Source organism: Hippocampus bargibanti, linkage group LG17 (assembly GCF_051943395.1).
Source record: "Hippocampus bargibanti isolate YZ-2025 linkage group LG17, ASM5194339v1, whole genome shotgun sequence".
In the NCBI taxonomy this organism is placed as follows: Eukaryota; Metazoa; Chordata; class Actinopteri; order Syngnathiformes; family Syngnathidae; genus Hippocampus; species Hippocampus bargibanti.
Genome location: NC_142750.1, coordinates 14,010,409 through 14,034,053, shown reverse-complemented (window position 1 = coordinate 14,034,053; position 23,645 = coordinate 14,010,409). Strand labels below are relative to the sequence as shown.

Sequence of the window (23,645 nt, the reverse complement as noted above, 5' to 3'; positions counted from 1 at the left end):
AGGCGAGCTTGGCGTTTTATTGATTGGAAAAGGGCATGGCTCATTTGCAAGACACCAGAATGATATTAAATACACGCTTTTCTTCGAAAAGGTACTTTGTCAACTCTCCCAATGTTTGTCAACAACTTGGCTCATCCATGCAACACCTGTCAATTCTTTGAGGCCGGCCGGCACAGAGGAGAGCGAGGGCGTTTTGGGGCAATAAAGCAATACTGAATTTTTCCAAGCAAAGGTATTTGCTTGGAGACAAGTTCTTTCATGTCTAATCAGCCGAGCAGCAATGACACATTCTTGCTGGAATGAATCTCAATTCTTTTCAGGCTCTTTACAAAAATAAGACAACCCAAGCAAATATTTCCTGTTTACAACAATACAAAAACAAACATCACCTTTCAGTTTTCTGTACATCATTAAAAAAACTGAGATGACAGGAAGTCGGTGTCAGTCGGCGGCCTTGAGCCAAAAACAGACACATATATTGGTTCATCCATAGTAAAAGTCGAAAACATGAAATTACTGAAACTAGGACGAACGTAACGCTTGACAAAGATTTCAGTTTTAAGACAAAATACACACTTGTACACGCTTTCACTCGCTCGAGGCAGACGTTTCCGGAAGAATGGCAAAGTGCAGTTTCTATGTCCCGTGTCATCCAGTGTAACGAAGCCAGTTTGCAGCCGGGCCGTGCTGCTGATTGGCGGAACGATTGAAACGTGGCCCCGCCCTCTCAAAGTTCAACCATTTTCCCTCGACTTTTCTGGATTTGGTGTTCATTCAGTCACGTCGAAGCAGACACACCTGAAAGGCAGAAAAAGACAGACAGATGTCCAATTTAAAGGACAACCGACACCATTTTTTTGTGTCCTAACTGACATCAAAAAAAAAAAAAAACATTTTATAACATCTAAAATAGCCAAAACACGCAGGCTGATATTTTTATTCAAATGCAAAACCAAACCAATCAAAATGACTTCAAGTGTCCAAAATCTGCCAAAAATGGAGCTGCGAATTGGGCATTTTCAGAAGGTCCCGCCCCCTTGTTCGTGACATCACGCCAAGACATCTTGCCTTGCTGGAGAATCAAAACGATGGCTTCAGATTGGAAGAAGATGCTTTCTTGTTACTCATCCAGTTATGAATATGATTCAAATAGTTCTGAAGAGGAAAGCATACATGTTTGCAATCGATTAAAGAAGTCCTCCTGTATCAATTCGTGCCATCAGGACAGAAATGTAGCGCCCAAAAAATGCACAAGATGGCACTCAAGCTCCATTGGAAATTTGTCTGCTGGGAATTTGTGTCAGCAAATATCAAATAATAGTCTTGGTGCAACACACAATGATTCACCATCGCGTTATTTATGTGTTTTCCTTCTAATTTCGCCATTTACATGGATCAACACGAAGTTTTCAGACTAAACAAAGTACACAAAATGCATTGTGTCGCTTTCTCGGTCAGGGGCGTTCCCTATGTGACGTCAGGAATCATCACTCAAAAACAAGACTTCCGGAATATTTAGTCTTAAAGTCTTAAAAGGTAAAATCTAGCTATATGCCGTGGAATCTTTGTCAAATACGCTCAGTAGAAGTCATTTTACAAATTATGGACACAACTTGTCCGAAGGTGTCGCTTGTCCTTTAAAGGACAAGCGCCCATTTCCAACTAGCTTTGGCGCCATCTTCTGCCATTTCTGGGTGCTACATTTCTGTCCAAATGCCTCAAAATGACACAGAAGGACTTCTTTCATCAATTACAAACATGTCTGCTTTCCTCTTCAGAACTATTTGAATCATATTCATAACTGGATGAGTAACAAGAAAGCATCTTCTCCCAATCTGAAGCCATTGTTTTGATTCTCCAGCAAGGGAAGACGTCTTGGCGTGACGTCACGAACAAAGGGGGCGGGACCTTCAGAATGTGGCCACTTCCGGGTTCAATTTTAAAGGACAACCGACGTCTCCAGACAAGTTGTGTCCATAATGTATAACATATAGCTAGATTTGACCTTTTAAGACTTGCGCCGAATATTCAGGAAGTCTGGTTTTCGAGTTGGTGACGAGTCCCCTGACCAAAAAAAAAGGACACATTGTAGCAGTCCTTCCATCACGTCAATGCATTTTGCTGTGCTTGTTTGGTCTGAAAACGTTACGTTGCACCAAAAAGAGCCAGAAGAGGGCGACCAAGCTCCAGATAAGGAATTTATCAGCCTGTGGAAACGGGCTGATTAATTCCTCACAGGGAGCTTGGTCGCCATTTTCTGCCCCTTTTCTGGGACGCTACATTGCAGTCCAGATGCCTCAAAATGACACGGAATAAATTCTTGAATCGATTGCAAACATGTATGCTTTCCTCTTCAGAACTATTTGAATCATATTCATAACGGGATGTGTAACAAGAAAGCATATTCTCCTAATCTGAAGCCATTGTTTTGATTCTCCAGCAATTTAAGACGTCTTGACGTGACGTCACGAACCGGGGGCGGGACTTTCTGAAAATGCCCAATTCGCAGCTCATTTTTTGCAGATTTTGGACACTTTAAGTCATTTTTATTGGTGTTTTGCATTTGACTAAAAATATCATACTGCGTGTCTTGGGTATTTTAGATGCTGTAAAACGTTTTTCTGATGTCAGTTAGGAAACAAAAAAGTGATGTCGGTTGTCCTTTAATGTTCGTAAGGCGAAAAGTTTGTAAGCTAAAGCGTTCGTAAGGTGAGGTACCACTGTACATAAAAAACTATGTCTATCTGTGGTTTTATTGTTCTTGTCTTTGTGGCTGTAAAAGATCCTTGAGAGTTTTGAAAGGCGCTTATAAATAAAATGTACTATTATTAAAGGCTCGTTCTGATGAGACAAACTGTAAATTGCATTTTTGTTGAACAGGTGACATCTCAAGTAAATAAGAGCCAGAAATTCCAACCTTTCCGTCAGCAGGCTCTCAGTGGTCCATGCTGTTGCCCAGCCTTTGGCCCTCCTGCAGTGCGGCCATGGCCAGCCTTAAGTGCTCCTTCAGACTCTGGATCTCTCGCTCGCTGCGACCTTTCATCCCACTCAGCTCCTCATTGACCTCGGCGTATCGCTCGCTGGCCAAACGTTTCTCCTGGCGTGAACGGTGGACATTTGTGTTAAAAAGACTGTACATACACACGCACGCGCGCACACGCACGCACGTTACCGTGTTGAGGAATTGTAGTTCGTTCCGTAGACAGCTGATCTCCTTATATAAGTACTCAATCTCTTTTTCTTTTACCCTCAGAAGTACCTAGAAGACAAGCAAGAGGGCGGTTGGTTTTCGTTTCCTTCCATAATGTCATCATCACACACGTATGTCAAAGGCACAAACGCTGGCGACTTTTTGCTATTGACGTGGATTCGAAAAAGAGGCGAGAGCAGCGAATGAAGAAGAACGTGAGGAGCGATCACAACAATCAAAAGACCTCAGCTAACTCACGGTGCCAACACACAAGTGCCGCCTGTGCAAATGAAAGGACTTGCTCGGACTTGGACGTGTCGAGAAGGCTCACCTGGAGTTCACAAGATGTCCCTCTTTTGCCGTCTTTTGAACGCAGATCTGAGTCGCTGCAGCGTATACTGAGGAGCTCCTCTGCCAAACGGTCCTTTAAGCTCTGGAAAGAAGATTTCTTCCAAATCAATTGGCGTGAAACACCTTTGCGATTGGACAAAATGATGGACAGTGATACATACGAACGCTTTAGTTCAACAACTTTTCGCCTTATGGACATCAAATTTGCGAGAATATAAGAAAGAAACAGCAAAGCACACGGCCGGACGGCGCCTCCGTGGCTGCCACACTGCTTTTCCACACACCCTTTCTCTGAGTGCATATGTGGCATCGGTGGTTTGTTACTTTAGAAAGACCCCACCGCAGTCTAGTGTTCAGCCGAAGAGGACACAAAAGAAAATGACGGTCGAGCAGAAAAAGGAGATCATCGAAAAACACGAACGAGGTGTGCGTTTGTGTGACTTAGCTGTGCCAGTAGCAGTACGCTAAGTCGACCACTGCTACCTGTGGCTAAGGGTGTTTCTGTGTTGTCTAAGTAACGGTCTCAGGCAATAGAAATGGTTGAAAAACACCTGTTGATTTGGATTAGTGAAAAGCGGCTAGCAGTGGACATTGTGAGTGAGGGTATTATCGCCGAGAAAGCGCGGCAACTTCACTCGGATAGCATCAGGATATTTCTTTCATTGCAATACAATAGCACATTTATTATATATAAAATAAGGTGTGTTACGAGTAGTTTTAAGGCTAATTTAGTAGAAAAGTTAGTCTTATGGGGACCTGGAAACGGATCATTCTCATTTTTAATGGTTTCCTACGGGAAATGAAGTTTTCGCCTGACACACACTTTCTGGGAACCAATTAAGTTAGTAAGCTGAGGTATCACTTTGTAACAACTTTTGTAGCGTGATCCAATTTTCTTTTCCTTTCCTTTTTTAATGGTCAAGGCTGTAAATATTGAGACATGGACATAATTTTATATTTGTCATGGTTTTGTCCTGCAATGTACTTTGTTCTCTTTCCTGAGCTGTTCAAGGTCTCGCTCCTTTCGACAGAGTTCTCGCTCCCTTTCGCCATTGTTCTGCTCAGCTCGGTTCAGCTCCAGACATTTCTGAGAGTAGCGCTCGGACAGTCCGCCGAGTTCTCTCTGCAAGGCCTGACTCTCTGCCCTGCAAACACATGGAAATTAGCACCGCTTGATGTCAAGTCTCCACTGCAGAAGGAAGAGGAAGATGGACAAAATGAGCATCATGAAAGAACGTCAACTTCACAGGAAAAGCATTGCGACGAGTGCGTGAGGCTTTGAAAAGAAATGGCCATCTACAGCCAAATTCTTTCCAGACCACCGGGGTGATCTTTGTCAACGACATGTCGAGATTGGACAAGAACGGACGGACATGTTCCCCAATTCAAATCTCTTACTGTTGTTGGACGCGCAAGCTCTGTGGATCAAGCAATCCGCTGCTTAGTCTGTTGACCTTCTCCACTTCTTTCTCCAGCTCTTCTTTGTGCTTTTTCTTGACCGCCTCCATTACTGAAAAAAAAACAAAAAAACATCCTTAGAAGCAAGAGGAACAATACAATACAGATTGATTTTATAGCACTTTAACAACAGCCGAAGCTGTAATAAAGCGCGTAATACGGACATCTACAGGAAAAATAAAGCGGTCGCAAAGATAGTAGAAAGCACCAGGGAGTAAAACTGAGATCAAGTCTGAGTCAAAGGCCAAAGAGTCCAGGTGAGTTTTGAAGCAGGTTGTAAAGATGGGCCGCAAGGGGGCTTGCCCAATGTTCAGTGGCAGATAGGGAACACACTGCATTTGCCCGCAAGAAACAAAACCATGACGCAGTTGACTGCTCTCAAATGTTTACGCACTAGTTATGCTTCTTCTTCTTCTTCTTTTTTTTTTTTTAATTATTATTACCCACAATAAAAATGTGGTGAAGCTGACCTCTCGACGTATCTTGGATCTCCTCCAACAGCAGCCTGTTTTTCTCCGCTTCTAAGTCCGCCATCTGGCGTTCGTGCCGCCTCTGCAGCTCCGCCATAGCTTGCCGATGAGCCCGGTCCATGGCGGTCAGGCCGCGGCTGCACGGAGCGTCCGGACCGCAGCCGGTCGCCACCTCCGCGCCCCCTTCCCTTCCAGCCCCCCGTTGTAGTTGTTCAAGCTGTCGCCTCAGTGACGCCACCTGAAGAGAGACAAACAAAGACGGAGGGAGGTAAAGCCACAGTCGAACCGCCACCATCACATTTCCAAACGGCGAGGGAGGGAGGGAGGGAGGCTATTTTTTGCAATACGACACATTTGTGCCCATGCAAATTTGGAACATATTTTCTATTTTGTTTTTTATTCTCCCACATGACAATACAAAAGCACAGATATCAAACCCAAGGTCGACACCTTCATCATTTTACAAGGCCAGCGAAAGCAAATTAAACGTGTCCACTTTCATAATTGTTGCTTGAAGAGCCCACGCCGAGAAGAAAGGAGCGTCAGCGCAGAGCGCCGATGTGTATGTGGACCTGTCACCGCTTGGAATTGAAGCGGATTTACGTGGGGCAGGAGATAGTCAACGGATGCTACACTTTTGTGTTTGCTTTCAACATTTAGCTTGTAGCAGACGTGCACGTTCCACCATGACGTCCCTGATCCACTGGTGAACAGGACGCTTTGATCCTTTCCTTCATGAAACAAAGAGGGTAAAGAAAGTGCTGAAGTGCTTAATGACTCGTTTTGACTTCAAGATGGCGCCGCGCGAGTGGCTGCTTTTACAGCAGCTCCTGTATTTTGTTGTTCTACTTCTTCCTTTCATCGCTTTGCTGCTGTGAAATGTCAACGTGTCCACTGCGAGACTAATAAAGGCTAATCCAATCCATAATCTCGGCCGCAATGTACAATTCTCATTTGTAATAAATAAAAGTGATACTGAAATCATTTTCTTGTGAACCAACCCCCGTTTCAGTAGCTTAGATAACAGGTGAAGAAATAATTACTCTAGACTACTTTATATCGTTTGTCATCATGGCCCTTCAAGGGAGACTGCTACAAAATTCTGTCCCCTCTAAAAAAATAAAAACATTTGACACCCCTGGCGTGGAACGTGACTAAAATGATGCAAAAGAGAAGACTTTTTTGCAACATTTTTCAGGTCCAATGAATTTTTTTGGCCATCATCCGATCTCTCTCTTGAAATTTTGAGTCAGGAGGAAAAGTGATAATGCAGGCCAGAAGGACACCGTCCGTCAATTTCAAGTATTTAACTCTTTCACTGTCATTCCCAAATTAGTTTGGGTTTCGGTTTTATTGGCGGGGAGGGGGTGCAGATAAAGCGCTGGTCAGGCCTCTGGCAATGTTTTTTCCTTTCCACAAGGGGGCAACATTTGCCGCCGCCACCACTTGCACCTCATATGACAGTCGTCCAGAGCCACGTAACTTGGGAATTAACTCTTTTCTGATGAAAGAAGAGAGCGAGTGGAAGGCTTCTTACGCTGCATTGAAAGTTTCTGTAGTCCTAAAACTCAATATTTTGTGGGTTCTGCAATTTGAGTCAAAATGACAATAACCCTGGCACTGGAGGCGATACATTTTAGCACATCTGGCTGTGAATGAGTTAACCCTCAGACAAAATAGTGAGCACCAAGGTTAAAAAAACTAAGGCTGAAAATGGAAAAGACGTCATTTATCCCCAAAAAAGATGAAGGTTAATTTGCACATGATTTTTTTGTCTTTTGCAAATAAACAAAAACAAACAGTCCACACACTACCTCCCTCTGCAGCGCCTCATTGGCCGACTGGCGGGAAGGTCGTGACCCCACTGTTGCTTTCTCCTTAAAGGGCATCCGCTCAAACTCTGCCCACTTTTTCTCAATCTCATCCTCCACACGCATCTTTTGATCGAGTCCTCCGCCGGTGGCCTTCCGAGACAGCGCAGCCTCCCATTGGCCGCTCGCGGCGTCCCGTGTTTTCTCTTCCTTCCATTGGCCGCGCGCCACGCAGTGGCCCTCCCCGATCTCTCGCTGAGCGGCCTGCACGTGGCTGGACGAAGCGGCAACGGGCGAAAGCTCGACGTAGTCAAAGTTGCGCGGAGAGGGAGGAACTTCCGACGGGCGCCGGGAAGGCGCTTGAAGGCGGCGGCAGTGGGAGTTTTCCTTGTCGCTACTGCTATCTGGCAGTCTGGAGAATATTTCAAACCACAACAAAAAAGGATCGATTTGAAGGTTACCCAAAAATGGATTCATATTTTTGGGGATACAGAATCAAAGTCAAATTGACTCACGGTTCTTTGCATTCACTTTAGCAACGGCGCGATATTATTACTGATGACAGCGTCTGAAACAACGCCTGCCCGGCGTGCAACTTTTACGTCGGGTGTACAACACACAAAACATCTCCGCCCGTGGACGACAACTTTTTCAAGCAAAAAAAAACACCAAAAAACTAAAGATTTTCTTTCAGCAATTTGAATACTCAGCAGCCAATCAGAAGCCTGCATCGAATAACTTTCCCGAGCGTCATAGCCCCAGAAGAAAGCTACAAAAGAAGCTAACAAAATGTAAACGATCATTAAAAGCACGGTGGAAAGAAGAGTTGACGTGGCTTGTAGCAGACCACGCAAGGCAAACATTGCAACATGACGAAGGGCGTATGGACAAACGGCAACTGGAGCAAAATCATCAGCGAGGGATGTTTACCATCAATTAAGCAAGGCAGCATTTGTGCTCGGTACATTTTAAAGTTGTTGTTTTGTTATATATTCTCATTATCAATCCTTAATACTTTGCAACAATGTTTTTCTCATTGTTTCAAGTTGTGAAAAATGGGCCAGGCAACTTTATGGCTGGGCAGGCAACTTTTCAGAGTTGTCTGCCCTGGCGTACGCTAACTTTTTGTCATGAGTTTCAGACACTGCTGATGAAGGTGATTATTTTGGTCAGTCACCCTTACCATGATCGTCATTTCTCTCTTTACGCACGAGTACAGGATACAATATGAAGCTACCTCAGGGATGGGCAACTGGTTGAGCATAATCAGACTGGCCCCTTGATTTAGTTGCCCGTCCCAAAGCCCCCCCTTGAGAATAAACAAGGCAGACATAATTACTGCGTGATGTCTGGTGAGGCGCTGGGCCTGATGCATTTCTTTAAAACCTCAATCCAGTTCCTCCTGATGCCTGCCGTCATGGCAGAAAGAGTGAACATCGCCTCCCGTGTCTGGAGAAGAACAGACGAAAATGCGCTGAGATACCAAAATGTCACCACTTTTCTTTCACCAGACGGAAAACAAAAAACAACAATTCATGTTTAACTCGTGAAACGCTCGCCTGAATCTGAAAGCCGTAGTTCTTCTCCACGTCAAACTCCGACACCTTGATGCAGGATTTCAGGTCCATTTCTCCATCCAAGTCATCTTTCTGCACAGAAGACCTTTTCGGTTGATGTCCTGATACGCCTTGCATTCGTTTTCACCGAGGCTTGCGACAAAAAATGGGACTCTTCCCAACTTACCTCCTCCGCACTGGAGTCTCTGTAGTACTTCAGTCCAGCATCAGTCAAAACAAACCAGTGCTTCTTCCACTGTGCGTGGCAGATATCAAGTGTCAGACAACGCAACTGAAACAGACACGGCCTTGAAAACGCAAGCGTTAGAAGGGGACTCTGCCGAGTCCCCAAAACCGCTGTCCGGTGAGCAGTGAAGTACGACGCTCGCCGCTGCGTGAACGTTCAAATTTAAGGTGTGCTGCTTGGTGGGAAGGTGGCGGAGGGGAGAGTTGAAGTAGAAGAAAGGTACAGTACATCTTCTGGGCTATTTTACCTCGCCACAATCATCCAGTTTTGACATCCATCCCTTCTTGAAGTTTAGGAGGTCAGGCTGCGGGGGCACAGAATCCCAAATCAATGTGAGGAATAGTCGCCGCAAATCACATCGCGGACGCAATAAATAGGCTTCTTGCTCCTGCTTTTTGCAAATATTCATCACACTCAAAAATGTTTTATGAATGTGGAGATGGCTTTGATTGGCTGCACGGGAGGATCTCGTCAGGTAGGACTAAAATAACTCAGTCTTTGGTATTTGCTCAATCATTGTAGACGCAGTGCGACAAAGCTCAACTATTCCAAACAGCAGGTAATGTGCACACAAACCATTCCAACACAGGTGCGCAGACTTTGTATATCCACTGCATGCAACACGGCCACTGGAGTCTCTGTCTGGTGTTGTGCATCGCCAAGCGCACGTGTGGAAAGTAACAGCCAAGTCAAAGGCATTGCTATCAGCATCGGCAAACCCATTACAACAAGGGAGGCCTTCGAAGAGGGTAAAAGTATCACTCGTCATAAACTGCAGACAGTAGATTTTTCTTTTCCAACCAACTCCTGACCTATTTCCTACAGTCAGTCCATTTCTGCTTTTTAAGCAGGCAAAAAACACGTAGGAGTTGAGTTGAGGAGTACAGTGATACCTCAGCATACAAACTTACATCATTGGTTCCCAGAAAGTGTGTGTAAGGTGAAATGTTCTTTTGCCAAACATTTATTTCCCATAACAAACCATTAAAAATGAGAATCTCTTCCCAGGTCCCCATAAAAAAATATTTCTTACTAAATAAGCCTTAAAACTACACAAACTAGACCTTATTTTATGTATCATAAAAGTACGATTGGGTTGTAATTAAAGAAATACACTGTACAGTATAACAAAGTCATTTTATATACCTTTGCGATGGTCGTTGATGTAGTTGCCTCTTGATGAAATCAGAGTGAAGTTGCCGTGCTTTCTCAGCGATAATACCCTCACTAACAATGTCCCCTGCTAGCTGCTTTTCATTAATCCAAATCAACAGAAGTTTTTCAATCTATTCTATTGCCTGAGACCGTTACTTAGACAACACAGAAACACCCTTAGCCACAAGTAGCTATGGTCGACTTAGCGTACTGGTACTGGGATGCTAAGTCACACAAACGCACACCTCGTTCGTGTTTTTCGATGATCTCCTTCTGCTCGACCGTAATTTTCTTTTGTGGACTCTTCGGTTTGACACTAGCCTGTGGTGGGGTCTTTTTCGGTCCCATAATAGCAAAAGTACTCCACTCAGTAGCAAACCACATCTGCACTCAAAGGGGGTGTGGAAAACTAGTCCGCCAGCCACCGTGGCGTTGTGTTCTTTGGTTCGTATGCCAAGATTATATTCTCGCAAATGTAATGTTCATAAAGCGAAAGGTTTGTGAGCTAAAGCGTTCATAAACTGAGGTATAATACAATGATACAATCTTGTTTGTGGCGCATGGCTCACTTTTGATTTTTGCTGACTACAGCTCCTCCCACAATTTCTTTCACCAACATTAGTATACCACTCAGGATAAAAATGACAGCAGTCAGTAAATACCGCTACTTTGGGGAAAGTAGGCCTCAACAGTCAGCCATTTCAGAATCTGATTAAGGGATTAATTATTCAAGTGTTGTTCATTTTTGCGCATTTTCGGCCACAGCAGCAGCAGACTCGAAAAGGGCTCTTAAAGGACAAGCGACGTCTCCGGACAAGTTGTGTCCATAATTTGTAAAATGTCTTCAAATGACTTCGACTGAGCGTATTTGACAAAGATTCCACCGCATATAGCTAGATTTTACGTTTTAAGACTGGCGCTGAATATTCCGGAAGTCTTGTTTTTGAGTTGGTGACGAGTCTTCACCCTACGTCACGAAAGGAACACCCCTGACTGAGAAAGGACATACCTTGCATCATCTCAATACATTTTGCGGTACTTTGTTTGGTCTGAAAACTTCGTGTTGATGGCGAAATTAGAAGGTAAACACATAAATAACACAACGGTGAATCGTGGTATGTTACACCGAGACAACTCTTTGATATTCGTTGAAAAAAAATCCAAGCTGAAAAAAACTATTTCCAACGGAGCTCTGCCGCCATCTTCTGCATTTTCTGTGACACTACACATCAGTCTTGAGCCATCAAAACGACCCAGAAAACCTTCTTTAATCCATTGCAAACATTTATGCTTTCCTCTTCAGAACTATTTGAATCATATTCATAACTGGATGTGTAACAAGAAAGCATCTTCTCTGAATCTGAAGCCATTGTTTTGATTCTCCAGCAATCTAACACGTCTTGACGTGACGTCACGAACCGGGGGCGGGACTTTCTGAAAACGCCCAATTCGCAGCTCATTTCTTTGCAGATTTTGGACACTTTAAGTCATTTTTATTGGTGTTTTGCATTTGACAAAAAATATCATACTGCGTGTTTTGGGTATTTTAGATGCTATAAAACGTTTTTCTCAGTTAGGAAACAAAAAGTGATGTCTGTTGTCCTTGAAGAGAAGAATACACATATACAATTGACCGGTCGCATTTGTGCTTCCCATGGGAAAGTTTAGAGGAAATGGGGACGAAGCCAGAAGTCCAACGAGGCAATTTCATCACCACCCCAGACCAGATTGTGTTCCGATGTATCATTATTATTTTTAGCAATGTATCAAATTAGCTCTTCACTTTCTGTTGCACTTGTCCTCATGCATGTTGAGATGGAGCCTTATCTTACGAGGTGTAGTATCACCTCCCCCCAAGATATATATGTATGTAATTGTTAGAAAAATACACACAATGTAACTTATTATTGTTGTTGTTTTTGTCTGTGGGTGTTTTGCAAGAACCGGCAGTTGAGACTCCGTAACTACAAACGGGTGTGATTTGGTCTGCTTGGTTTATTATGTATATTGCATATTATGACATTGTTATTGTCGATCCCAACGAGCCAATGATTGCTAACTGTAACGTACACGAAAGCACGAAGCGGTTGATGGCCTTTTTAGAGTAAGCAACGTATAAAAGTATGGCTAAGGCAACGGACACCGTTTTGAGATACTACGCTGGCCTCAGAATCGGAGAAAGTCCGAGTTGGGAAGCGTACAAAATTACAGTTGGTGTCCATTTGCACAGTTCGGAAGTATAAATGGTAATAAATACACCAATTTAAAACGCCCTTGTACTGTAACAAACACGCCATCCAGGACGGCTCACTCAACGTGTATATAACGTGTAAAAGGAGAAAACACGTGCAAAAGTTTTTGATTCAAGTAGTTGTCGTGTGAACATCAGATTCGTGAGTCTATTTATGAGGAAGGAAGGAAGGAAGGAAGGAAGAAAGACGTTGCTTTGAAAAAAAAAACATGACTTACCGTCATGATAACAGGATCCGGTCAGGACGTGGTTGAAGGAAAAAAAAGCAAAGTACCGTTAAGTCATGAAAAAAACCACACTTCTAGCTCTCTCTGTTGGAATTCCCCGTTCGATTTCACCACAGCAACCCGTCAATAAAGTTGTACAAGTTTCTCGGTCAAGACCAACGTTAATCGACTTTGGAAAAACCGCGCCATTCAGTCCCATCAAGCGAAGCTTTCGACATTCGCAAGGAGAAAGCGGACTCTGCCAAACAGAGATACTTTGACGTAATCGCGGCTAAAAACGGGCGAAAATCATGCGGACTGGACTCGTATTTTGGACTAGTGGTTTACTTCCTGGGCGGCTCCGCTTAACGCTTTGAAGAAAACAGCTCTGGAGCTCCCGCTCGCGGTCCGCAACGTCAAGACTGCCAGAGCTAAAACAAATAGACACTGAACTCGTCGTGAACGTCGTTAGCAGTTGCTGTGATACGTCCATGCGTCAGCCATATTTGATGTGGCAGATCTGCCCGCCAGTACAGACGTTGACCAACACACCATAATGGGTCAGTTTTTTCACATTCAATATGGTCGCGATTTATACGCACAGTTGTGACCAAAGCGAAAGTGTATGTACGCATCTACATTTACAATCCACACTACCTACATCCGGGTCACCCAGCTTTTGTCGCTGTTGGTTTCACTTGGACCAACCCAGGAATTTCAACACGTGCCCCGGCGAGCACGCCACAAGTGAAAAAGCTCAGTCTTAAGAAATGCTTGTAGGCATTAAACTAGTCTTTCTTCAAAACAACCGCACGTTGACAAAAAGGGGGTTCAGATTAAACACGTCCGTGAACTCTGGGCAAGCCGTCACATGATCGAAGTGGAGGAAAGAAAAAAACGAGTGAGCTTTTGTGTTCTGAAGAATGGGCGACGGACACTATTTGAGCAGCGGCATGTGTTGCATTCATGTAACAAATGTTTTGATCCGCCACCAGTGAAAAATCATGAAATCATCTTTTCCCTTCAGGGCTGGCCAGAGCGAATCGGTGTCCTCCTTGATTCACATCTTTGAAAAATCCTAAAAATAAATACACAAATGTATTGAAAATTGTGTGTGTGGCATACCTGCATTGCTGCTGTGTTGTGATGATAATCTGTCCAAGAATTGTCCACATCTGTTGTGGGACTACAAGACCTCTAAAAATAAGAAACTCATAATTAAGAAGAGCACCGGTATTCTCGAGTTTTCAATTGAACATAATTTGAATTTACGTGACGAGTATTTTTTACCCATTGCCTGACTGATTCCTTAAAAAACTGCTACCTGTACCAAGTTCGTCCCCTCATGAAGGCCCCCCCAGATCTACCATTGTCGAGCAAAAGTCAGAATTGGCATGACATTAAAGGACAACAGACGCCTATTAGGGCCCAAAGTGACATCAGAAAAACGTTTTATAGCATCTAAAATACCCAAAACACGCAGGCTGATATTTTTAGTCAAATGCAAACCACCAATAAAAATGACTTAAAGTGTCCCAAACCTGCCGCTAATGAGCTGAAAACTGGAGATTCGGAGTGTCCCGCCCCCGGTTTGTGACATCACGTCAGGAACCCCCTTCACAAAATGCCTTGCTCCAGAATCAAAACAATGGCTTCAGAGAGTTCAGATTGGGAGAAGATGCTTTCTTGTTACTCATCCAGGTATGAATATGATTCAAATAGTTCTGAAGAGGAAAGCAGACATGTTTGCAATCGATTAAAGAAGTCCTCCCGTATCAATTCGAGCAGTCTGGACTCCAATGTAGCGTCCCAGAAAATGCACAAGATGGCGCACAAGCTCCGTTGGAAATGGGCTGATTTGTCTGCTGGGAATTTGTGTCCACTTCTATATGGTGTTACCGCAATTGGTAGTCTTGGTGCGACACACGACGATTCAACATCATGTTATTTATGTGTTTTTCCTTCTAATTCTGCCATCAACACGGATCAACACGATGTTTTCAGACCAAATAAAGTATCCAAAATACATTGTGTGTCGCTTTCTCGGTCAAGGGGCTTTCCTGACGTGATGTCACGCCAGGCATCGTCATCAACTCAAAAACAAGACTTCCTGAATATTCAGCGCAAGTCTTAAAACGTAAAATATAGCTATATGCGGTGGAATCTTTGTAAAATGCGCTCAGTAGAAGTCATTTGAAGTGATTTTACAATTTATGGACACAACTTGTCCGGAGGTGTCGCTTGTCCTTTAAAGGACAACCGACGTCACTTTGTTGTTTTTTTAACTGACACCAGAAAAACGTTTTATAGCCTCTAAAATACCCAAAACACACAGTATGATATTTTTTATTCAAATGCAAAACACCAATAAAAATGACTTAAAGTGTCCAAAATCTGCAAAAAATTGAGCTGCGAATTGGGCATTTTCAGAAAGTCCCGCCCCCAGTTCGTGGCGTCACACCAACACGTCTTGCATTGCTAGTGAATCAAAACAATGGCTTCAGATTCAAAGAAGATGCTTTCTTGTTACTCGTCCAATTATGAATATGATTCAAATAGTTCTGAAGAGGAAAGCATACATGTTTGCAATCGATTAAATACTTTATTTGTGCCATTTTGAGGCAACATTGGGGAAAATCTCTCACCCCAAAAAAAGAGGCACAAAATGGCGACATCCTGTGGCCACCTCCGTTTACACAGGCTGATAAATTCCTTCTATGGCGCTTGGACGCCCTCTTCTGGCGGCTTTTGGGTGCAACACGAGGTCCCCAGACCAAACAAGTACAGCAAAATACATTGACGTGACGGAAGGACTGCTACAATGTGTCCTTTTTTCGGTCAGGGGCGTTCCTTCAGTGACGTCACGTACGGACTCGTCACCAACTCGAAAACCAGACTTCCTGAATATTCAGCGCGAGGCTTAAAAGGTAAAATCTAGCTATATGCCGTGGAATCTTTGTCAAATACGCTCAGTAGAAGTCATTTTACAAATTATGGACACAACTCGTCTGGAGACGTCGCTTGTCCTTTAAAGAGCCATGATGTTGAAGCGAAGCAGTAAGCAACATTTTCTTGTCAGGCTACCACAGATTAGCATTAGCGGACATAGTTAGGCGCATTAGCTTCTAATAACCAGCACGTACTTGTACAGTTAAGCTTTTGATGAAGGGGTGATATTGTCATGGTAATGAAAGAATTGACATTTGCATGAGAGACAGAGATGCTTCCCAAAACGGTTTAATTAGAAAGAGAATGTGGCGGAAGGATATTAAATGTGCTGCCTTGGCTGAAAAATGTCCGCCAGACAGCAATCAATTGGATACATTTCATCGATATCTCAGAACTTACTTGCAACGAGGAGACAGAGTGAACTCGAGGTAGATACCCGATGCCACCACAGTGCCATTGTCTGTCAGTCTCCCCCGTGTCTTCCCAGCCTCTGGAGGGATGCTTGCCCAGGGAGTGGCTGCGACAGTACAATGGCAGTCGGTGTCAGATGCATCCATGAAACGCACAGAAGAAGTTTATGCAACCCCGGAGTGCTTATGTTCCGCAGATTGCAAATGTGGGTCAACGACTGGAGCACATCTCACATTTCATCGCGCGTTATCGGATTGTAATCAAATCTAACCTGGCTGGTTTGAAGAGTTCCTGTCTCCGAGAGCGCTGGTGAGCGTGGGGTCTCTCCGTGTGGCCACGCTCATCCCTCTGGTGGATCCTTTTGACTTTTGGCAGATCAGCCACCTTTTTGTTTACGGCGGATGCCGTAGACTCGGAGGAATCCATGGAGCTCTGCGATAAGGCATGACTCTGGATTTTTATCAAAGGTGCAGGAGAAGGGCTCCTCTGAGCATGACGGGAGGGGTAGCGATCTTCTCGATCCTGTCTCCCATCCCCGGTTCTCTTTGGACTTTGCAAGGTGACGGAAGCAATTCTGCCAACGCTTGCATTCTGCATGGGAGGAGAAGCGGCACGGGAACGTGTTGATCCTCGCCATGACCCTGGTGAGCGATCAAGGGCAGATTTTGAGACGCTATCATTTTTTCCTTGAAATGAACGACCACCCTCTCCGTTGACGACACGTCTGAGGACAGAGTAGCCTGGAGGGTCATTGGTGGTACGGGGATTCTTATTATTTCTCTTTAGAGATCTGCCGAGCTCATTTTTACCATACGAGGGGTGCTTAAGGGCCCCGGAGCTCCGTTTGGATGGCAAAGAGCTTTGGCTGTCAAAATGTTTCCTTTCAGACTTGCACAGTGTAGACTGAGTGGAAATGTCATCACTTCTCCTTGAAGGAGAAGGACTTGGACTTTCTCGAGCACGAAACAAAGTACAGCTCACTGTTTTTCCAAGTGGATACTGACCCGTGGGTTTTAAGGATCTTTTTTCAGGATAGCTATCGAGGACTTGCCTGCCATTTCTAATATTAGATCCCGTATTGTTTAGTTTTGGCTGACTCGTTGCATCATAAGAATATCTGGTAGGGGGCCGGCTTGGGTTTTCCTGATCGAGGCCATTAAGTCCATTTCGCAGGGCAGCCTGACTTTCAACGTCATAGCCTTCTCTTATTGGGGACCCGCAGCGTCCACGATGACTTCTTCCGTCCAGTGAGGTCATTGATTCCGATTTACGAAGGACGAATTGACCCGATGAACTGTGACTTCTTCTTGTGGGCGAGGAGGACCCAAGACTTTCATGGCGACTCCCGGAAGATCTGCGAGACGGTGAGTGCGTAGGATTGGCCGGTACATGCAACGAACTGATCGCCTTTCCAGTTTTGCCAGCAGACAAGCTACTGCTTTCAAGACCCTGACCACCGAACAATCCACTGACTTCCCTTTTTCGCAAGGCACTCCTAAAATCAGAGACAGTGCTGGATCGGGATTTGACCGACTGTGCAAGAGAGTTGAAGTTTCTTGGCAAAGTTCCAGAATCTGCACGCCGGCCCTGTGATCCTTGCCAGGTGTCTCTCAATTGCCGCTCCGTACCGTCAACGGTGTGTCCTCTGATCGGAGAAAGAAAGTCACTATCCCTCCATCGAGCCTTTCCACGTGGCGGGGAGGAAGGGCGAGACGGTTGAGCTGAGGCTTGCCTCGAAGAATCAAAGCGGCCAAATGGTTGGGAGGAAGAATTGTAAGAAGAGTTTCGTCTGCCGTGAGAGCGCATAAAACCTTTTGGCTCCACCCGGCCAAGCGACTCGGCTATCTTAAAAGGAGTCGGACTCGGAGAACGAGCGCCGACCTGTGCCTCAACCTCAACGGCAATGTCATACTGGTCAGGGGGAAGGAATTCCACAGGCAGCTCTTCGCCCTCAACCGCGGGTACCTGCCTCTCAGAGGCCAGGCCGAGATTGGGATTTCTGAAGGGGATGATGTCTTTGGGCTCGATGTTGTGATGGCTAAAAATTGGATGGCCTCTTTCAAAATGGCGAAAAGGAGCTTGGGAGTTGGCATCCCGGGAGGCACGGGCGCCTGATGCCCGCCCCGGGGAGTAATAGCTGCTTTCTCGCTTCTCTTCTCCTTTAAGGCCTGGGTGGGGGGCAATGCGAAGTTACATACAATGTGACCAAAAAATAATAATAATAAAACAAATAGAATCAAAGAGTGTGAACTCATTCACTCCCATTCTCAAATATATTTGGGAAATGAGCCTATAAGGCGCTGGTCAGGCCTCTGGCAATGTTTTTCCCTTCCACAAGGGGGCATAATTTCTTTTTTCCATGTTAGCACTTTGTCCCAGCTTCTGCTCTTGTTAAAGCGCTACAGTATAAATCAATATGAATGTATTGTATTTTGTACAGCCGCCCCCATTTCAATCTCAGATACCTCCAGATCCTTATAACTTAGGAATTAACTCTTTTTTCAGATGAAAGACGAAAGGCCAAGGTTTCTAACGCTCTATTGAATGTTTATATACTCCGAAACACAATATTCAGTGGATCCTGCAATTTGAGGGAAAATGACAAAAACCCTGGCACTGGAGTGGACACATTTTTGCACATCGTCTGGCAGTGAATGAGTTAACCCTCAGACAAAATAGTGAGTTCCAAAGTAAAAAAAAAAGTCAGAACAACCAATTTGTCTGGGATGAAAAAAACGATGATATCATTGTCTTGTGAGGACAAACAGTCATATAGCGAATAAAGATTCCAATCAATCAAGAAACAAACGACAAAATGAACAGAATCGACCATTGCAAACAAATAAACAGCATTTTATGGAACAAATGAGAAGCGCGACCGCCATTTTCGGTCACTACTTCTGATTAGTCTTGACACGCTGATCGCTCAGCCTTGACCTGAGAGCCAGTTGAGAGCATTTCTGCTCTGACCTTCGTCCATCCAACCCCGAGTCATTCTCAGCGGCGGATATTCGTTGTCTGCGCTGCCGGAGCCACTCAGCTCCCGGTAGTCGTCACTTTGGTCAAGGCAGCTGAAATGAAAACAACAAGTCAACTGTATTTATAGCAGCGGTGGGCCGTCAGGGCCTTCAAGGCCTTCCTTGCTGGCCTAAAAGTATCAGAATCAGAGACTGATGTTAATTATATTTTGTCCATAAATTCTTAGTAAATAATTACAAATTGTCTTTCAGGTTCCTTTCGTTGCTTCTCCCCTGTTGTGCTGCTTCCACATGTGTGGTTTTGTATTGAAGCATTTAACCAATCACATGTCACCAGGGTCAGAAATCTACTTGGACACCTTCACAATTAGTTCTGCGGGCTCTGGAGCATAAAAATCAATGTCCACGAAGCTGTTGCTTTAACCAATCAGATTTCGAGTTGGTGACGCGCAGGACCTGCTCGCAGGCCTGGGTAACGTCAGACTTTTCACAAACTATGATTGGCTATACGTCTGTGTAAGCTCTTCCTACTTATTTCAAACCGATAAACACGTTAAGACAAAAATTAGTGCATCCAAAAGATATGCTGCCAAATGAAAAACAAAGTAATGTAGTTTATTCCATACTCTGTAAGAATGAAAATTGTAAAGAGCAGTACATTGGGGAGACTCAACAAATTCTCAAAAAAAGACTTTATCAACATCGCAAGGATAATACTAGTGGGCCTCAATGGGCAGTACATTTGCACCTAAAAGCTAGCAACCACTCATTTGACGTCAATGAGGTTAAGCGAAAGAACATAGATGCTTTGAAAGGGGGGTAAAAGAAGCGATTCTTATAAAACAACTAAATCCTTCATTAAACCGGTCTGGTGGGGTGAGGTTCAATTTGGATGGTTCGTACAATAGCCTGCTTAGGCAACATAGGATTAGGAATACTGATGAGGTGATACCGGTGGAAGTGGGGCAATCAGGCCAGTCGTTAGTCAGACAATAGGAACAGTCAATGGAGTGGCAGGGAGTAGTCCTCTGCTCCCCCCAACCTGAGAGCAGGGATCTATCGTAGCTGTGTCCGACGCCGCCATGTCTGGACATTAGGGATATATATATAGGGCCTAAACTACCAGTAAGACTTTAATTGCTGACGAAGTTTCTTGGATAAGAAGCGAAACGTCCGACACCTTCAAATTTGTACAGATGACGGCTGAAGAAACCTTCTCATCGTTGGATTGGCTATAGTCACAAGTCAATCTTAGTATCACCAGCCACTAGTGATAAGAGAATACTGGTCAGAGCTAGCACACTGTATCTGTAGCGATTGCTTTGTTAATTTAATTGTGGTTTTGTCAAACCACAAATAGCTGAAGGAGGAGAAGAAATGAATTTGGTTGCAGATTTACTGTTAAAGCCATTTTCAAGATGGACTTTTCAAGACAAAAATGGACATGATTAAGAAAGGTCAGAAATCCTTCGTCATCCTGTTGTTCAATCGTCTCGGCGATGTGAAAGAGTGACTTCTGACCCCATATCAGGAATCCACACCTTCAGATTAAAAACGCAAACAGTTTTGACAGTACTTCTTTCTTCGCAAGTTATTTCCTGGCTAACAGGACCTTCTAGTAAATCACACCACAATTTGTATTTACAGTCGCAGCTTGGATTGATTAAGACCTAGCATAACTGAGGGCCCAGGGGTGATATGCACGGCCCGCCACTGATTTACGGAAGGCCAAGTTGCAATAATTATTCGTGGGTAATGCCGCCAAAAGGCCTCACCTGTCAGCACCGTCGTCGTCATCTCCGTCGCAGATGTACAGCTCACAGTCTGGGCTCAGAATGTACAAAGAGCTCTCGGGATGACCCGGCCAACCTCCAGACACGCCACGGCGGCTGCTCACCACCGATAAACGCTCTGAATCCTCCTGATAGGACGATCATCGCGGACCAATCACGAGACAAGGCCGTACCACCATGGGGATGACGCACGGCGAAATTTTTCCTCCAAATGAAGAAGTGGAAAGCCTTCAATCCACGTTGTCTCCGCAACTATTTGATCTTCCGATTCGTATGCGCGATATGAAAGAAAATGTCCAACGAGCTGTCGTCTCTCACCTCGGACACGCGCTCGTGTGCAGTCTGTCGTTCGATTAGGGTGACACACACCTCTGTAACTTGACTCAGCTTAGAGGCCTAGACGATCAATTATTGACACATTTTCGTACCGCAACCTCCTTTTTTAATTTGATTGTAACTTAATCTCCCCGTCGAGTGGCAGACGTGAACGTTCACTTTATAAACGCTATGTGATCTAATTTTGCTGTGCAGAGGCCTTGGAAAATAGCGCCGTGGTACAACCGCAGCGTATTGTCGCAAGAACTGTTTTGAACACTTTCACATCTCACTTAGCTAAAGTGCTCAAGTACGCTCACCAAAATATGAGTTCCTGCCCGCCCGTCTCGTCTTTCTCACCTTGCCGCTGGTGTCTTTTTCCTCCGCCTGCCAGGAAATTGGCGTTAAGGGCATTCCGTCGCCTGGTCCCGTCTCACATTTTGCGCCGGCGGGAGCGTCAACGGTCAAGTTCTGCTGCGGGAAATGAAAATGCCTTTGACGCAGGCAGTCATGGCAACGGGAGGGGTCGAAGATGTTGGGTTGAAAGGCGCAGCACGGACGCTCGTCGTCAGAGAGAGGCATGATGATTATGGGCTGTGAATTATCATCATTGCATCCTGTGTGGAAAACTGGGATACAAAAGCAAATGACAGAAAGTCAGAACAACAAGGATCTTGCATAACGCGTTCCACTTGCTACACGATGCTAGGGTGTCATGTTGATATGCCTTCGGTTTACTTTTTGGTTACTTTGAGGTTGCAGATTTGTGCACACCCTCAAAGTACTGCACAAACTGTATAGGAACAAAAAATAAATAAAAGCAGAAACGTTTTTTTTTTTTTTTAAAATCAACAATGTTCAATGATGTGGGTGGCTGGATCCAGTCTTGCATGTGATAGCTACAGTGATACCGCGGCTCACGAACGCTTTAGCTAACGAACTTTTTAAATTTGCGAGAATATAATCTTGGCACACGAACTGCTTTTCGGGAAACACACGGGTCGCCACAATGGCTGGCGTACTAGTCTTCGGCGGAAGAACACCAAACCAGACGGCCGAACAGCGCCACCGTGGCTGCCGGACTACTTTTCACACCCACTTTACTTTCTTTGAGTGCACTCAGTGCAAACATGAATTGTTATGGAGTGGATACTTTTTTGGGAGCGAAAAAGACCCCACCGCAGGCTAGTGTTCAGCCGAAGAGGACACAAAAGAAAATGACAGTCCAGCAGAAGGAGATCATCGAAAAACACGAACGAGTTGTGCGTTTATGTGACTTAGCGTCCCAGTCCCAGTAGGCTAAGTCGGCCATTGCTACGTGTGGCTAAGGGTGTGCTTCTGTGTTGTATAAGCAGTAACAGTCTGAGACAATTGAAGTGGTTGAAAAACGTCTATTGATATGGATTAATGAAAAGCAGCTAGCAGGGGACATTGTGTGAGGGTATTATCTATTATTCTTTCATAACTTTGCTGCTGTGAAATGTAAATTTCTCCACTGCGAGACTAATAAAGGCAAATCCAATCCAATCGCCGAGAAAGCGCGGCAACTTCACTCGGATACCATCAAGAGGCAACGACATCAACGACCATCACAAAGGTCAATAAAACGACCGTATATACAGTACTTTATTTCTGTAATTACAATACAATAGCTCATTTATTATAAATAAAATAAGGTCTATTTTGTGTAGTTTTAAAGCTTATTTAGTAGAAAAGAATGTTTTATGGGGACCTGGAAACAAATTATTCTCATTTTTAATGGTTTCTTATGGCAAATTAATGTTTGGCAGACTCTTTTCGCCTTACACACACTTTCTGGGAAACAATGAAGTTCGTAAACTGAGGTATCACTGTTCTTGTAATCTAGTCCAACTCCAAACGGATTGATTGGGATTTACTAAAAAACGAGAGTTGGGCTTCATATACACAACATAAATACTGTGTTATTGACGAGGGAGGGAAAAAGAAACTTACCACCAAGAGTAAAAGTGAAAGAGAATCCAACGCAGGGTGCGCTCAAAGTCGCTCTGCCAATGGGAAGCTACAAATTCTGTCCACGGCCAACGAAACACGAAAAGCCAGAAATAAGCAACGGCAAACATTGGTGAGAGCATTTGCTAGAAAATGCTGAACCTCACCTGAGCGGGGAAGCCTCTTGTTGCCTGAGCAGGACCTCACGTTGACCCGCTAACGGGCAGTTACCCTTAATAGACCCCAACTGCACGTCCCTCCGATTGGCTTGAGGACACAACGAAGGAAATAGCGCCGCGGCTCTCCGCGAGCAAGGTGAAGGATGCAGTCCACCCCCGGAGCGAGTGTCCCGTAAAGACCCCTTGTATTAAAGATGTATCGCGGCCGGTGGGTGGCAGCTGGCACACGTAGGCTCAACGTGGTGTAAATAAATAAAGATGAAGGAAGTGTGGAAGGGGTGGAGGACGTACGTTTATGCCCCCAAGTGAAAGACTTTGACAGATCAGTAAACACAACGCCGCTTGTGGGACGGA

General features: G+C 44.6%; 1 protein-coding gene across 2 annotated transcripts; it reads right to left on the bottom strand.

The window, feature by feature from the left end:
* Positions 1-2: 2 nt before the first annotated feature.
* On the bottom strand, positions 3-23,506 carry triobpb (TRIO and F-actin binding protein b). 2 transcript variants are annotated; one of them, XM_089018111.1, is made up of 20 exons: positions 23,280-23,506; positions 23,116-23,191; positions 21,502-21,770; positions 20,809-20,954; positions 18,993-19,126; positions 16,327-18,223; positions 16,044-16,161; positions 13,821-13,892; positions 9,331-9,387; positions 9,024-9,092; positions 8,840-8,929; positions 8,620-8,729; positions 7,284-7,692; positions 5,470-5,707; positions 4,940-5,051; positions 4,527-4,686; positions 3,522-3,623; positions 3,173-3,259; positions 2,918-3,097; positions 3-798 (listed from the first exon to the last, which is right to left on the bottom strand). In XM_089018111.1, the coding sequence occupies exons 3-19, from the start codon at positions 21,721-21,723 to the stop codon at positions 2,936-2,938; spliced, it is 4,185 nt and encodes a 1,394-aa protein (XP_088874237.1). In that variant the 5' UTR covers positions 21,724-21,770; positions 23,116-23,191; positions 23,280-23,506; the 3' UTR covers positions 3-798; positions 2,918-2,935. The 2 variants fall into 2 exon arrangements, with proteins under 2 accessions (XP_088874237.1, XP_088874236.1); XM_089018110.1 differs by lacking the exons at positions 13,821-13,892; positions 16,044-16,161; positions 16,327-18,223; ... (3 more) ...; positions 23,116-23,191; positions 23,280-23,506 and adding an exon at positions 12,708-13,263.
* Positions 23,507-23,645: the final 139 nt, after the last annotated feature.